The 17,579-nt window shown below is 36.7% G+C and overlaps 1 protein-coding gene across 5 annotated transcripts in view; it reads left to right on the top strand.

The window, feature by feature from the left end:
- BEGAIN (brain enriched guanylate kinase associated) overlaps positions 1 to 17,579 on the top strand; it is a 140,085-nt gene that overhangs the window by 83,928 nt on the left and 38,578 nt on the right. For all 5 annotated transcript variants that reach the window (XM_015865691.2, XM_015865689.2, XM_015865687.2 and 2 more), the window contains 2 exons: positions 6,476 to 6,637; positions 12,598 to 12,664. In XM_015865691.2, coding sequence (XP_015721177.1) covers positions 6,476 to 6,637; positions 12,598 to 12,664 — 229 coding nt within the window. The remainder of the gene's footprint in view (positions 1 to 6,475; positions 6,638 to 12,597; positions 12,665 to 17,579) is intronic.

Raw genomic sequence — 17,579 nt, 5'->3', positions numbered from 1 at the left:
CTTATTCTTTCATATCTTGCAAATCTACACAACTCATGATTTCTTCCATACAAACACTTTATGCAAACTGACTCTAAGAATCCAAAGCTGAAATCAATCAGTTCTCACAGGCTTTAGGAAGATCCTGTGAAGGGACTATAAGGCAGCCTGGAAGAAGACAAAGATCATAACCATTTCTGTTACATCAGTTGAGTCTCTGTGCTTTAGTCACCTTTGAATTTGGGCAGAAGTTTCCTTCTTTTTACTGCATCACATTCATTTTTTATATTCAGCCAGTCTGACCACACTCTCATCTTTACACTTGCAAAAGTCCCATAATCAAAATTGGCCATCTCAATAATAGGAATTAGAATATGTTCTGAAGGTTCCAGATACAAATCAAGTTAACAGATGTATTAAATCAGTCCTCTGAGAGGCAGCTCTTCTACAGTCTCCTTGCACTGGAGAACAACACTGGGCAATCCCAATCTTAAATTCACATTCTTTCCTCATCATTCCTCAGTGCCATTCATAATAACATGTGCCTTGGATGCAGGTCAGGTTCTCACTGCTCATTTTCATTTGCCCTTTGGAGTTTTCATCATGCTGGAGGAATGGCAATTGCCTGCTAAGGAAGCTTCCTTTAAAATAATCAAAACACCTTTAGTGTCTATTTCTGTAAGCTGTGATTTTATTCATGGTGTTTCTATTCAATCCCTTCAGAGCCTTAGGTTATGGATAATAACTTTAAATAAAGGACAATTTGCATGTCTTTATTATGAGAATATATCAAAAATCTAATGACGTTCCATTGCCAATAATGGCATTCACTTAAGACAACTCAGTGCTGACAGCTGGCCCTCTAAGGGTTTTCTAAATATCAACATGTAACTGAATTTTCATAACTTAATCACTTCATATTATTTAATACTGAATGCTTGTGTTGGATATATACATCTGTGGGCTTCATGTAATTGATATAGAAGACATCTCTTCTGCAATGAATCTGTCAAGTCGATATAAACCAAATGGATCTTCATTTTGGTTATAAGAAAGATGACTCTTTTCAACTTTTTACCCATAAGTCTAGTACAGTTTAGACACACATACCATATAGTATCTTTTGCCAGGTATAAGTTTTGAATTTTGTAAATGATACAGCAAGCAGATAGTCACAGCCTAAATTTTAAAAAAGCTACCTTCCAAAGTCCAGCACTACTATATCAGAACTCTGGGTACTGTAAATGAACTCATGCTAAGAAGTTCTCCCACAGTCCTTTGAACTTCAACTGTTTAAAAACTCTATGAGCTGTGCATATATGTGTATATGCATGGACATAAGAAGGCAAGATCTGCCTGCAGTCTGACACACAAAAAGTTCAAACTCTGAAGTTTCAAGTATTTAACAAACTACCCTGGAAGTAATGGAGAAATTTTGTGGGTGTACTGCACTACTGAGAAAGCATTTCCACGAAAGTGAGTGCACAAACCCAAGCCCAGGCTTCCTGGCTGCCCACAACATCACTGCTTTTAGGTTAGGTTAGGATAGCGCAGCTGGGCTCACAGATAGCCCTTGTACCCTTCCCAGTGCCTTATCTCTTCTGTTATATTTCCTTTCAGAGCAAGCACCTGGGTAGAACCGATCAATTTTGATGTTTTCTAAATAAAATAAAATTTTATAAAGTAATAAGGAGATGGAAAGAAAAGATGCATTTTGCAGTGCTTTTCCAGGACATATTTTTAAAATTTCTGTCAGTGCTCCCTAATTTCCAATCCTATGAAGTCCTTTTTTAGAATGTGAGACATCACTGACATGAAATAGATGTGATAAGCACTTTTAAAGTGTTTAGTCACCTTCTTTAGTAGGCCTCCATGCAATCTGAGCAGATAAGAATGGAAATACTATTACCTCACTTCATACACAGAAAACTGAGTCAGGAAGAGGGGGAGTTATCTGACAAAATGTGGTTATCTACATCTGAGCTCCTTGACTAGATTCCCTTCGTAATTAATGAAAAGGAATGGGTACTTCCAGATTTACGTCACCTCCTTTAAAAGTAGGCTTCTAAAATAGGTCATATTACTCTCATCCTGATAGTGTCTGTCCAGTTCTACAAACTAAAAATGAGAGCCACAGCTGAATACCACAGGGACCATCATCTTTGTGGTCTGTTTGAAGGATAAAAATATTGAGAAATCTGCTGGCCTCCACACAGCTGAGCAGCTCCACCTGTATATGTCAGCACTCCTTTGCCATCAGGCCATCTGCCAGGCAGGTGATCTGGCAGGAGATCAGACAGGTACAATGAAAATCTGTCTGTTTCCAACTACACCTTTCTCAGAATAGAACTGCCACCACATGGCATCTTGGCTTGGACTGAAATGCTTCAGTGAAATAAATACAGATCATCTGGACAGTGCTGCAGATGAACACCAACCAACTTCAAGCTGAGATAGTCATGTTTTCTATCACCACGGAGCTGTGCATTTGTCCCAGTACTCAGCTTGAAGCAGGGGTTGGGGGGAAACTTTCAGGAAAAATAAAAATAAAAATGTTTTGATCACTCATCACCTTTTGTGGACAAAAAATAATAATAATAATAATAAGGGAGGTGAGAGGTGACATTGGGGATGCAAGAACCTTTTTTGTTTTTCTCTTGATCAGGCAGGGATGGTAACACTTCACACCAGCAAAGTGCTTGTATTTTGGTAGTATTTGAATTTGCCTGTATAGCCTTCCAGTCTTTCTTGTGTAGACCAGACCTCTTTTCACTGAATGTAAATCTGAGTAGTACTACCTCCCATATGGAGGTTAGTATATGTATAATCTATATAAACATATAGATTTCCCCTGTACTGCTGTTGAGGACCCGATCCAGCAATCACATTCAACACTGCCTCCCTGTAGGAGCTCTGCACAAGGGAAGAAAGCTTCAAATTCCCTTTCAGGCAAAATTTCCAGAACTCAAAACCCGGCAATTACTGGCTGTTTTATGAATGAAAATCTCTTTGTCAATATATCCTCTTATCTATTTCACACACACACACACACACACACACATATATATATATTGAGAATAAGCATAGCTAATTGTTAAAAACATTTCTTTGGAAAGTCTGAAGACACATTTTTAATAACCTTTTAAGTAGCCTCCCTTGAGAGGTTTACATTCACCATTCAAGTACAATATTTAATATTGCACTTACCATCCTTGTTTTCAGAGAAATACTTTAATGAAGCAAAATAGGCAATGACTTACAAACTACTTGTTGAAACATGAGAAAAGCTTTAGAGACCAGTAGAAGAAATTGGGAACCATTCATACAGCAGGTCCTACTGTGCATGAATTTGGAACCTCTCCTGGAATACCTTAATCCCCCAACTGCCTGAGTTTCAGAAAAATCCATAGAATATATGATCAGAGTTCCCCAAGGCATAGCACCACTATACGTCCATAATTAATCCTTTGAAAATAAATTCTCTCTTCTCCTGATTGCATTATTTCTGATTGAATTATTTCCTTACATAAAGAATATATATGCAAAATATTTATTTAAAATGCATTTTCTTAAGGTATATAAATGTTTTCCTAAATACATATGCATTTTTTATTATGTCTATAATTTTAAAAAGTAAGGGCTGACTAACTACAAAGGACAATTGCTAATTAAAATATACGGATTTACCAACATCAAAAAAAAAATAATTGTGCAGTGAACTTTCCTAATGAACCTTTATATGACAAAGAGAATCAAAACAACATGGCTAGTTTGTGGATTATGTTGTCCTGGAGGAACAGGAAAAGTGATTAACTTATTAATCCATATTTTGACTTCTTAATTTTTCCCTCTTTTCAAACATGTCTAATTTACCACTACAAAAGCTTATATTGGTACACAACAAAGTTAAGTATTGACTGGGAAAATCCCAGTCTTCTAGAACAAGAAAGTAAGCAACACAGCATAAGGAAATTTGATTCAGACATTGCATTAATTAATAACACTGGGAGCTAACAGTGACAGGGAAGGGAAAAAACATTCAGGGAAAATATTTTCCATAACAAATGGGTGGGGGGGTGGGGGGGGGAGAGATGGGTGGGTTAAGAGAAAAACCCTCATGGAATAGCTTAGATTTATATAAAATAAAAATTGAGACTGACTCTATTCAGCTATTAGAGATACTAATTCCTCTTTCTACAATACACATTACTCAGCAACATTTTTGTAAGGGCATGTAGTGACAGGATGAGGGTAAATGGAAGAGGGCAGATTTAGACTAGATATTAGGAAGAAATTCTTTACTGTGAGCGTGGTGAGACACCGGAAGAGGTTGCCCAGTGAGACTGTGGATGCCCCCTCCCTGGGAGCATTCAAAGCCAGGCTGGACAAGACTTTGAGCAACCTGATCTAGAGGGAGGTGTCCCTGCTTATTGATTCAAGAAGGCTATAAAGGAAATAAGTGTGCAAAAAGTTTCCCAATTTGAGGGCTTTCTTTCTCTTTTCTTCTTTATTTCTTTCTTTTTATTCTATAAAAGTGGCTATAAGTTACAGCAGTATATGAAAACATTATGTGAAGAGTGCATCTAGGTAGACTGTTCCCCGTTAATTCATTGGAGTATACTTGATTCTTACTGACTAAAATACTCCTGGCATTCCCTTTACACCGTCCATACCTCAAAGGTCAAATTCTTCCAGTGGCTTAAACTCCCTACCTACAGAAGGATATCGTAGCGACCCTTGATCTTGCTTAAATTGCATAGACTAAATTTGCTCAACATAAAATAGCACCCTGCACATTCAGAATCATAGCCTTAGAAGAACCTGTTGTTTTTCTGTACAAGTCTTAGAGATTAGATTTTGCCAGAAGCAGAAGATTTAATATTAAATCATTTTTCACTCTACTTTCCATAAAATCCTAGAACGATGGAGGTTGAAAGGGACCTTAGGACCTGCCTGGCCCAAACCCTTCTCAAGCAGAGACACTGAGAACAGGATATCCAGGAGCATGAGCAAGCAGCTTTTGAATATCTCCAAAGGGAGAGGGAGGCCCCACCATAACTTTGTACTATAATTCACACTTCACAGAAAATCCACGTTGTCAAGGAAAACTGACTTCTCTTTTTTTAAGATAAGCAGAAAAATAACAAGAACAGCAGGTCAGAAGAAGAGCAAGTGAAAAGTAGTGTAATGTGGTAACCTCATGAATGAAGATGTGCAGAAATGAGCAACAGAGATTCAGATTCTTATTTCCCAGATAACAAGGCAGTTGTATTCATCAAATGAAATATAAAAATTAAATGACCGAAATTAACTGAAGCTGCATTAAGGTCTGAATTAGAATGCATTATTTTAAAAGAAAATAACTGCAAGAAGTAATCTAAATATGACTGTAAACACACAACACTGTAATTGAAATAGAACACTGTACTAGCAAAACATCAGACTGTTTCCTAAGCATAGGTTGAATGGATTAAGTAAGCATCAGTTGTAAAGCTTTTGCATTAACTTACTGAGGATCCTGTGGCAGCAGGTAGAGAAGACCATCCCACTGAAGCTAGCTCAGATAAACTAAGAATGGCATGTTGCTCCCATCATTCTTGTCTAATTAATGATCCAAAAATATTACTTCATTGATGCTGATGGCAATACAGACTTGACATCAAAGGGAATGAAGATTAGCCATTCTTTTATGAAGAATTATTTTTATCACATTTAGAAAAAAAAAAAAACAAAAAAAAACCTAAGGCAATTCACAACACATCATGTCTTAGCCCTTTTATCTCCAGGTGGTGGAAAACTGCAGTTCTGTGGTGACTCAGAGCTCCCACCCAAAGCTAAGCGATCAGCTCAATATTAGAAGAGATATCAGTAATCTGAAACAAGGCACAATCACCCCTAGATAAAGCAGCAAGCAGGACATATATTCTTTCTTAGTGAAGGTACTGTGAAAAATTAGGGGTCCCAGTTGTGAGTAGTAAGGATTTATTCCCAAATAGACAGGAAAATGGAGAAACATAGTAATTGGTTATTATAACTTCAATTCTCAGGATGAAATTCAAAATATAGAATCATTAGGAGCTCTGTGGGATTAGGGTGCAGACTGAACAAAAGGAGACAAGGACTTCTTTCTCTAGAAAATATTATAACCTGGGCTATCAGCAAGGAAAATAGTTTTGCGTAGTTTATTTAGATAGTAACTCTAAATGAAAGCTCCTGTATGAAACAAAGCTGTAGACAGTGTTTTGTTTTTAATGAGGGTTCTTCCACAAAATGTTCTATTGTGGCTAATGAGATATTAACAATGAATGCACTAGGACAGATGGGAAGACAGTCAGCTGTCTAAATCAGAAGATTTTCAAAGTGCAGTAAACAAATTATTAAGCACAATTCACCGGCTTCATGCCATCACATACTGTAGAGAATTGGTCAGAGAGTGCATCATGAAAAGCTTTTCAGGAGCAGCTAAATTCTACAGCTGTGGTCTTTGTTTTTTTAGTACTTTGCAAGAACAGAAGGGGGAATTACGAAAACGTCTATCATACACTACCCATAAGCTGGAAATGCTTGAAACGGAATTTGATTCTACACGTCAGTATCTTGAAATAGAATTGAGACGTGCTCAGGAGGAACTTGAGAAAGTAACTGAAAAACTGAGAAGGTTAGTAACTAACTTTTTGAAATAAGCAGATTTGAGACATTTACAAAAGGCTGTATTAAAGACATATATAAGTAAAAATATAAACATCTATTCTCAAATACTTATTATTTATTGATTAAACATTGTATTGTCATGCTGAACACATACATTTTACATATATGAATATGTATTACACACCACACATGAAATTGTGCGTATACATATTTTCTATTGAAAGTAAATATGCAAAAAGAAACATGTATAGGTAGGTATATGATATTGTTTACATGTAATGATGTGTTGGCTTGTACTTTGTTGAATTACACATATGAAGGTATCATAAACATACGTACCTCATATATATTTACATACAGAAAATATTTTAATTATATTTTTAATTCTCCTTTGTATGACTCTATGACTAATGAATGCAGGTGCAAATTTTCAGTTGTTACTTTCCATTGTATTGGTACAAGGGTATTTAGCTCAAAGCTGAAACTGAGATCAATACAAACAATATTATGTCATTTCACATCATGCTATAACAAATCATCTAGTTTCCAGTCCCAGATAGAATAGAGTGACACTGAAAACCTATTCCTTAAAATTACTGAAGCTGTGGTACAGTGCTATTGCAAATCAAGGGCCCAGTTAACATTAATGAGAAATTGTCGTAAGCGTGCACTCCTGACATTTCTGGCACTGATTAAAATGGTCTGTAATCTGGCATTAAACTTAGCAGTTATTTTTACTATCAATTTTTTTTATTTGCTTACAATTTGAAAACTACAATTATCCAGTTATGTAGGGATGTATCTGCATTTGTTTTGAAGACGTTGCGAAAAAGTGTGTGGATAATTGAACTATTTGATTTAATTCACTGCATGAGTTGAAAGGAAATTCAGAACAAACTGTTCCAGGGCTACACCCAAAGAATTCTTATCGTTCTTTGCAGAAGGCAAAAACTAAACCACAACAAAGCCAACACACACACACACACACAAAACAAACAAACCTGAGTCAGTCAAATAATTCCATGTAAATTTAAAGAATACCTATGCTGTAAGATCAAATGAAGAAACATCCTAGTGTGTTCTTATAACTTAGATTCTTTCCTATCCCAAAGGCTTCTTAAAACAAGATGGATTATAGAAGTCATGACTTTGAAATCCGCACTTATCTATCAGGACCTCTGTAGAGGCTTTCCATATTGTTTTCTTGCCATCAGTTTTTGTTGTTTTTTTTTTTTCATCATTTCATTTAGATATACTGAAAATAACATTGCTCTTGATGTAGTTTTGTTCTACTGTACTACAGTTGTAAGGGCAGGGAGCATTGGCAATCTTTGCTCCCAACACATTATTATGGACATGGCTGTCGTAAATCCTGTACAAATCTTATCTGAAGGACTGACCATCCCACTTTAGTTAAAAGAAAGGGGCAAAAGTAAGAAACACCATATCAACATCACCAGACACTGATGATTTCAGTATTCTTCAAAAATCAGGCCAGACAGTCTTCATTTTTCTCATAGGAAAGTCTAGCAATAATACCTAAATATAAAACAAGTAGAACTGACTTTCCTGTATTCTAACTGAACATTGTACCATCTTGTGAAGAAAATTAATATTAAAAAATTATGTTTCAGGCAGGTAAAGACATTGGAGGCCCAAAATATTTTACAAGGTGAGCTTTAAAGATGTTTCTATTGAGAACCATAAGGCATACCACAAGATAAACAAATAGATTTCCCAGCCTGGATAAGAAAACTGTTGAAATAAAACTGTCATCCAAAAGCATGTCAGCAGTATGTCAACAGTGTCAGAAAACCAGCATGAGAAAAACAAGGAATCAGAATAAATTTCAGTAATATGTTTCTTTATGCACGGCACAGAGGGAAAAATTCAGCCCCTACTAATAAATAAGCCCTGTGTAAGATGATCCCACTTGCATACTAGAGAACACTTCTGTTATTAAACTTCCATTACCATAGAGCACTGAATTTCTCTGAGAAGCTGAACAGCCTTTTTTCCTGCTCCTTTTGAAAGCCTTTGCTCTCTTAATTTGTACACAATTAACTGTTTCTGCTGGGCCTTCCCCTCTCTACCTAAGCAGGAAGGTCATTTACGTGGCAACATGGTCAAGATCTTTGACCACCATTTTTCTTTTTTGACCCACTAGGAGCAGTGCTGAGAGTGTTTCAAAATATTAACTGTAAAATATAGCTTTGGCTTTGAAAAGTGACTGAAAAGACACTGGGGATTCCATATGCCTCACAGTGATCCCCCTATCTAGAGTGAACAGCATGCCTTTTAAAGTTAATATTTAAATAACATTCAAATATCAATATGGAAACTCAAACCTTTCTCCTAATGTCATATTGGTTTTCCTGCTGGAGACTGTACCCTGGGAACCAGCTGTACAAGGTCGTCTTGGCATATTTCAGGGAGCAGAGATATTTTAAAGCACATGAAATAAACCCATACAAGCATATTTTTAGTACTAAGATTAGCCCCCACACTTAATTGTTTCACCAAACACATCATGGGCTAAAGGGGTTTTCAGATCAGAAACCTGGTAACTGTGTTCACTTTAGAATAAACAGAGGAAAAAAATACTTTTGTTTCTGTAAGAAAACCAGTGTGACTCGTGTTAACAGAAAAAATTATTTTTGAACAAGGTTACTATATTAAATCGCTTTTCAAAGCTAAGCTGAACTCAGAATGAAATTCTCTTCTTTGCAGAAGGCCAAGCCAAGCCTGTGTTTTACTTTAGATGTATTTCAGAGCCATGTGAGAGCTTTGAAATAGAGACTTTGCAGGCTTTCTCTTCTGTGATGATCAATAGCCTCTGAGAAAAATGTGTTGCTTTCTTGGCTAGAGTTCTGATACATGGCATTCATTGTGGTCAGAATACTCTTAGTTAGAGTTCAATTTAATGAGGAATCTAAGCATGCATTTGTTGCATGGATGTATGTATGTGAATATCACATAATTCTATGAATTCCACAACAAATAGCCATTAAAAGCCATCAAAATAATAGTAATATATCAATTTGCATGTAAAGATTTTCTCCTTAAACTGGTTTCAGAGGTTAATGAAGGTGATCTGCTCTTTGATTTATTTACAGAGAATCCAAATTTACGGCATAAAAATATTTCATACTTCAAGACTCAGACTGCATGTATATATAGTTTTAGTTTTTAATAGTCAAGTTACCATTTGCTCATCTGATCATTTCAAATGGGTATAATTTTTGCTTCCCCTTTATTTCACAGTAATTTCCACATTCCTCTTTTATCCCTTTAACACCTCTGTTCCTTTGTTACTGAGTCTGTTTCTCCCTGTTCCATCCACATTTGCTGCTACCTCTTTTGGAGCAGAGGATTTAAATTTGGGTTTTATTTGGATATCTGCATGTGTATGTGCTTATATATCTGTGCAGATTTATGCTTGAGCTCCTCTGCAAACCATTCTCAATAGAAATGCTTTTTGAAGCTCAGCTTCCTATGTACCATGTATTTTTGGTTTAGATTTATTGTTTGGATTTGATACGCTGGAAGGTGGTCATTTTTTTTCAGTGCAAGATCTCAGTCTGTGGAATACATTATGCTAAACACAAAACACAAGAAAAACTGATGGACAGGACTCAATACAAGCTGAGAAACATTGTAATAAGCTATTGCAAAAACCCACTACCATCTACTGCATCAAAGCACTGCCATTTGAAAGCCATTATTTTAGTGCTAACTGATCTTGTGGTGATCTGTAGTAAGAGAAAAATAACAACTGTAGAAGGTGAGGAGTGAAACCACTGATGCATTGCCATTGTAATAAGATGAATATATAGGTTATCTGGCTGCAACTGCTGTTAGTTTTGTTCACATTTTTAAAGATATGGGAAAGAAATCTTCAGTATATACCTTGAGCACTCCACATAGCTCTGTATTGCAAAAAAGACTCAGGTACAGAGAAATTGAGCTAGAAAAGCCCTGAAACAATATTTCATATTGCACTATTCCTTCCTTCATAAATTGATGCAGATACTTTTGAACCCATGCGAACTTTTGGGAAAAACTGTGGATCACAACAGACAAGACAGTAGGGCACCTCTGCTATCAGCCTGTGGGGCTTATTTTCACAAATCCTGCCTCTCCACAATACTGCATGCAGGCTTATCAACTCACAGAACAGTGTTGAGTAACTGTCTGCAGTCATAGCCAGCTTAAGCTTCTTTGCTTCCCCTAGTTTATCAAAGTTATTTTTGTTTTCTCTTTACCATGATGAGTAGAGGGTAACCTGAGATTTCTCTCAGCTATGTTAACTTTGGCTAAAGAGCTGTGCACATCTCGAGTACACCTAAAGCTGCACAAATAAATGTGGCTTAGTAGCAAACAGTGTGTCTAACAGGAACATGGACAATGTAGAGATCCATGAACTTCAGTCAATCCTTTAAGTTACCTGGACATTTACAGAACAGCACTGTGAGAACTAGTGAGCAATAATCAAGTCATCGGTTACTACCCATCTCACAAATTTGTAAACCATTTGTATTACCACCTTTGCAAACACCATTGACCACCCACTCTCCTTAAAGAGTGGAAATCTTCCCTGTTCAACAGCTCTGTGAAACATGCATAATGCCAACATTTTCCTTAGGATCACAATATATGATCCCCAACTATCCGTACCCTTGTGAGCTTCATCCTTCGGTATGTCATTCCTTATGCCTTTTGAGCATCTGTCCTCAGCACAGAGCTCTCCTCTCAGAGATGTGGGACAGAAGTTGTGGTGTGACTGGGAGCCCCGTGTAGGATGCCACCATCCCCTCGTCTGTCCTCAAATATAGAATTTGGTTTATGTAACAGGGAAGAAAACCTCGATAGCTACAGAAACATGGAGATACCTATCTATCCCTAAACACAAAATAAAGGGAATTTGTTAATCCTAATCCCTGTTTCCTGTTAGTGGAAACTACATTCAGGCTCAGATTTCTCAGATGAAGTAACTTGCTGTTGAATGAATTTGTATTACATCTGAATTCACTCTCACACAATGCAAAAATTAACCTGTCACTGAAAATACTTTGTCCTACTGACCGAAGATTCTCAGAGCAAATATGTAGATGTATTCAGGCAAACTTTACATGGCTAAGCTTCCAACACTTGCTTTACATTTTTATACACCCTTTTGAGGTAATATCCCCTCCTTAGCTTCTGTGAAGAGAAAGGCAGAGGTACTACTTAAAATGGGGTTGCTTTTCTCACATGCCAAGCAGCTTCCTCACTGCAATACCATGGTTTCATTCCATGCAACATAAAGATACACAGAATGAAATTTTTCTTTGGTGTATTGCTCTGGAATAGGGAAGACTCATTTTCTAAGTCCATTCAATTCCTCAATTCTAATAAAACTAAACACCCACCTTTTCAGCACGAAATATCAACATTTACTTAGTGAAGAGAGAGAATGTGTTGCTGAGGTTCAAGGAAGTACAATTCCTTTGAACTTCTGTCAAAGGGGGAGTATTCCCTTCTAAGTCATTTGCTTCCACAGCAGTCATTAAGTTTCTGCTGCAATTCTCTGTGTTAGGAGAGTCTGCAAAATCTCTCTCCGTAGTGTCTAAGCAGAAAGCTCCAGCCTCCTCCCTGACATATAATTTGTGAGCCTGATGCACAGCTACAATCCCTTTGTGCAAGTTCTCATGCTGTGAAGCATGTCTGCACATAAGCGGAGAACAGCAAACACATTTTCACTTCCTGACAGAATTTGCTGCTAAATATAGTAAACAAATATGACATAGAAGTTTTCTTCAGAAGTAGGTGGTAATTGCATTTCAAAGGAAACCACTGACTGGCAACAGGAGTGATAAGAAAATAGATTTCAAGTAGTGCAAGCCAAGGTTTTGTACTGATGTGAAAATTACAGGTAAAAATAACATAGAAAATACATTCAATTACATGATATCATCTTTGTTTTAGGATACAAAACAATTACCTAGCCTTACAAAGAATTAATCAGGATCTGGAAGATAAACTTTACAGAATGGTAAGTTATAAGTGAACTTATTATATTTTTAATATTAAATGTGCTTTTATGGTTCTTAAGTCCTATGACAAACATATTTGCTCCAAGTGCAGTATGCTTGAAAAAGATATATGGGTTTATCATTATCATGATCTAAAGCCCAAGCTGTGTAAAATGGCGTATCTCCATTAATTTAAATAGAGATTGCATTGGCTGATGATCTGACTGAGTAAATTTTAACTTTAAGATAATTCTCACTAATTTAGTTAATAACTTCATGGGTTTAAAATATTTGCGTTTCCATTAATTAACCAATTTAAATAGAGTAACCTAATGTTTTCTCATGCTTTTTAGATACTTTCACTCAACTTTTATTAGTTAATTTAATAAAGTCTGAATAGCCTGATTTTTGTACGCTGTCTTAACTATAAATATCAGCATACTAATTTGTGATCTGCATGTATCTGCAACCACAATGTCAAAGTCACTGTCACAGATCAATTAGTAACTGAGCAAGGAAATCACTGCACCACTCACGGTCTCCATCTAGGACAAAAACTACAAGGCAGCATCACTCATTCTAGAAGGTTTGAAGATGTTTAGAAGAAAAGGCAACATCCAGAGTGTGCTGACTCATTGCCAATGCCACTGGAACATCATCCTCACTGCTAGGAGAAAAGTTAGAGAGAAATCTAAGAGAGAAAAAAAAAAAAAAAAAAAAGAGAGTGGAAGAAAGAAAGACAGAAAGAGAGAGAGAAAGAAGAACCACACAACTGTTTTTAGCTTCAAACGATCTTCAGGTCTTGCGCACAGCCTGCCCTTCCTCCTCTCTCAGATCAGTGTGACTGGTCATTCCTTTCTCTCTTCCCTGACTTCCTATACCCAGCAAGTCCCAAGCAAGCAGTGTACACACCATATAGATATCCAGACAGAGGCCTGATGTATCCCTGTAAGGAAACCTGGATAAACCAACATTTTGCACAGGTCTCATAGATAATATTTCCATGGGTGGGCTCCTTAGAGTGAAGGGAAAGGTTTATTTTTCTTTAAAATAAGTAGGGACTATGGAATATATTTGAGGGACATCATCCTTTACAAAGAATTCAGAGACAAATTTCTGAAAATTACTTTGTTCTTATCTTATGACTACATTAAAATAGATGACAGTGAATTAAGTATTGATGCATTTTTAACTGGCTGGAAACAAGGCAAAGTTACAGCCGAGTTAGAGCTGATATTTGTTTATAAACAAGTATAAAATACATTTGTTCTCATGGCGTTTTTTGCTCCATTTTTCCTTTGTTACATTCTTTTCCCTTTTATCTAAATCACTTCAGCATTTTATCTTCGTCTTTAGTCCAATATCTATTACACACATGCTACAAAACAAAAAATAACTTTGAGGCACTCTGAATGGTAAAAGAAATTCAAAATATATATATCTAAAAAGAACTGCAGAAAACCCTTACTTTTTCAGCAAGTATTTCAGATCAAAGCAAAGAATTTTTGAACTGATGTTTCAGCATCCTCTTAAAACGCAGAGCAAAGATTTCAGAGCATATCTCAGAAAGAAGGACGACTGCATCCATGGAACACTGTACCTTTTTTTATCCCACTAATATGACAGTCATTGAAGGCAGCTTCAGAGACTCAAAGAAGATGAACCAGGCTTTGTACACCACTTAAATCCAGACTGATTTGCCTTCTGAAACACTGAAACTGGAGACACAAATCAAAACAAAAAAAAAAAACAGATAGTGATTCTATTAAAATACATATATATATATAAGATGAGGAAAATAGTGATATATTGAAAAGTATGAAATCATCTAACTTTCAGAACATTTCAAAATAGTACTTCAAAGTTGAGTTAAACAGCAGCTGGTTTGCTTAGTCAGCAGTTTGTGGTGGACTGAGCTCTTGGAAACCTTTCCCTTCCTTTCTGCATAGGAACAGCTGTTTTTTGGTCTAATTCATTCAGTTTGCCATTATAAAATCAAAAGCCTTTGATTTCTCTACCTTTATCCAAATATATAAGCTGTGTCTACCTTCTCCATTTTTCTCTATTCTGACTTACATGTGCATACATGCGCAGATACATACACACTCTGATTCTTACACAAATTCTGGCCATTTAATGTGCCCAAAAGTATCAAGGGGGGAGATTATGTGCTCCTGACTTTTCCTTCCTGTGTTGACCTGGGCTGCCTCCAGAAGAACATTTGCAGTCTCCCCATAACTCTCCCTCTCCCATTGAGCTGTCCATCTCACCACAACTAATCTGTGTCTTCACTCTGGCCTCCTTCTTCTATTGATGTTTGAGTATCCTGAATGTTAAAGTCTTCTAGTATTGGTATAAAGGATGTAAAAAATAATAATTAATTCATTAGCAGTCACAGGAAAGAAGCTGAAGTAGCAGTTATTTTCCTTCCAGGCTCTGCTTCCTTTTGAGTGCTAACCTATAAAATATTTAAAACTGTTTGAAAACATACTCCTCATAACAGCAAGTGACATCTAATTGAAACCTCTGTTACATCAGAACCCCAAATAAAAATATAAACCAGAGTGTCTGTGATGGCTAAAGACCGAAACCTAAAATCAGTGGAGAGTTTTGTTTATTGAAATGTTCAGAATTAAGTACATGCCACTGTAGCAGCAGATGCAGCACAGAGCTACAATCCTGCTGTCATTACTTAAATTTCTGTTCCTTCCATAGCTACGATCTTCAAGTGGAGAAGGTTTTTTTGCTCCTGTAAGCACCAGTAAAGCAAGAGAATATGCAAAATGTCTTCTTAAATAATTAAGCCTTCTAACCATTATTTTTCCATTAAGTTTTTGGAAAGGACTAAGCATAGTCCTTAAATTTTTACTATGAGTCCATTCTGCGGCTGTTGACTCAAAAAGCATATTTTCATATCTAATTCCTCTTGTTACCAACTTACTTCACTATCACTGTCAGTGGTCTGAGTTTCCTGCAGATTCCTGGCCACAGTCCTGCTGGTCACAAACAGCAGTTGCAATTTGATTATTTCCCAACCATGCATTAATATGTCCTTTTTATCATCTCAGTTCGGTGGTATTTTACATATGATCCTCACTTACTTTAAAAAGTTTCTGAAGCTTTAAGGCTTTCCATTGCAGCTAGTTCTGCATTTTCCTTTAAAGACATAAAGCAGATTATTAATAGTATCTAGATTTGGGAAGATCTGACAGTTGTCCAGTAATAGTTCTTAATAAATCTAAATGATAATGAAAATTGTTTGCATTTCACTCCTGCATTTTGAATGTACCTTAAAATCTGATTTCATACCTTATTCCCCAGAAAGGCTCTAAAGTATCTGTCCTTTAAGTAGAGGGTAAGCTTGGCATCATCTTTGATATAAGCTCACTTCTCATAGGAAGTCCTTTAAGAAGGCAGAATTTGAGCTCCTGTTTCATCTCAAACTCAAGCCATCTGCATCTCTTTTAAAGATAAACAGATAGCTTTGGAGATAGATAGGGAAGGTGGCAGTCCTGTGGGAAGGGGCAGAGCCCTCTGGTGACCTGGGAGCTAGCTGATAAATCAGTGAACATGCTTTGTAAACCATCACATCCAGTACTCGGTCTGCCAGACCACCTGTCAGAAGGCTGCGACCAAGCCAAAACCTTAAGATTTTGCTTCAAAGAATATCAGCAGGTTCTATCCTAGTCTGTGTAGGTTAGGTTGATGTTTTTAAGGAAAAAAAGACAGTGGTTATTTCTCTCCCAGTGCTGGTTCAGGACCTCTCAGCACTGTAGGCAATGCTCAGTTCTGTTAGACATCAGGAACATGATTAGATTCCTATGTTTAGCTGCATAGGAGCTGCTGAACACCATCTCCACCAGCCTCAGCCACCAGGACATCAGTTCCTCCCCATGCAAAGCCAGTGTTCTCCCTCTGTACACAGTGAATATGTATTTTATCATCTGTCAAGATGAATACTGTTGCAACACATTAATGCCTGATTTTTAATTCACATTACAGCAGGCTGGGAGGTGTGAATCAGCCATAAAGTTGGAAGAAATTATTATATAAACAAGCAGTACAGAGGGATTTATGTTAAGGACTATCTGGTCTGAAACGCTTTGTTATCTGAGCACTGCACTGATTTTTATCCGTTTTCTTCATCTGCCTATAATTTAGATGCGTACAGCAAAAACTTTGTGCACTATTTTATAAGTAATTATTTATCCAACTCTTGAATACTTGGGGATTTCCAGTCTGCTGGCCATAATGTATATTCAAGCATCCCTAGATGCTTTAGAAATCCAAAGAGGAATTAAATAAGAGCTGAGAATTTACAGATGTGCTCAGAAGATTTGTGTCACAGGATTGCCATTTTAAAGGAAACATATTTCTGAATTTCCAGGCCACAAAGGTAGAGAATATGGAATGGTGTGAGGATTCTCATGAAGAAATCCAGTCAGGCCTTAAAATCACCTGGCAACCATAGTGAGCTCAGCCTCCAAATTTAAGATCATCACTAGCCTGCATCTGAGTGCTCCATGAAAACTATTGGTTACCTTCCAAAATGGTTCAGATCAAAACTGAAAGATGGAAACTAGAGGTGACCCTAAATATACTTAAAAGAATTTGCATCCCAAAGACAAAAAAGAAAATTTAGAGTCAGCTCAACCTGGCAGGTTCATTTGCACACATTCAGTGAAGACAGCTGTGAATTTCAAGAGAAATTTATATTAGTTGATTATCTGAGGCAGAATCCAGAGAAAGTCTATGCCTCCTGGACTGAAGCAACTGCAAAACATTTCTAAGAAAGGAAACAATCATGCATGGCACAGAAACATATAGTTATAAAAATAGTGGCTAAAGAATGCATTTCTAAGAAGCTTTTAGGTTTCATCTTTTTATGCTTACAGGCATTTTATATTAAAGATCTTTTCCACCTCTGACTGACTC

The sequence above is a fragment of the Coturnix japonica genome, chromosome 5, assembly GCF_001577835.2.
Source record: "Coturnix japonica isolate 7356 chromosome 5, Coturnix japonica 2.1, whole genome shotgun sequence".
In the NCBI taxonomy this organism is placed as follows: domain Eukaryota; kingdom Metazoa; phylum Chordata; class Aves; order Galliformes; family Phasianidae; genus Coturnix; species Coturnix japonica.
This window is presented reverse-complemented; position numbering and strand designations above follow the sequence as displayed.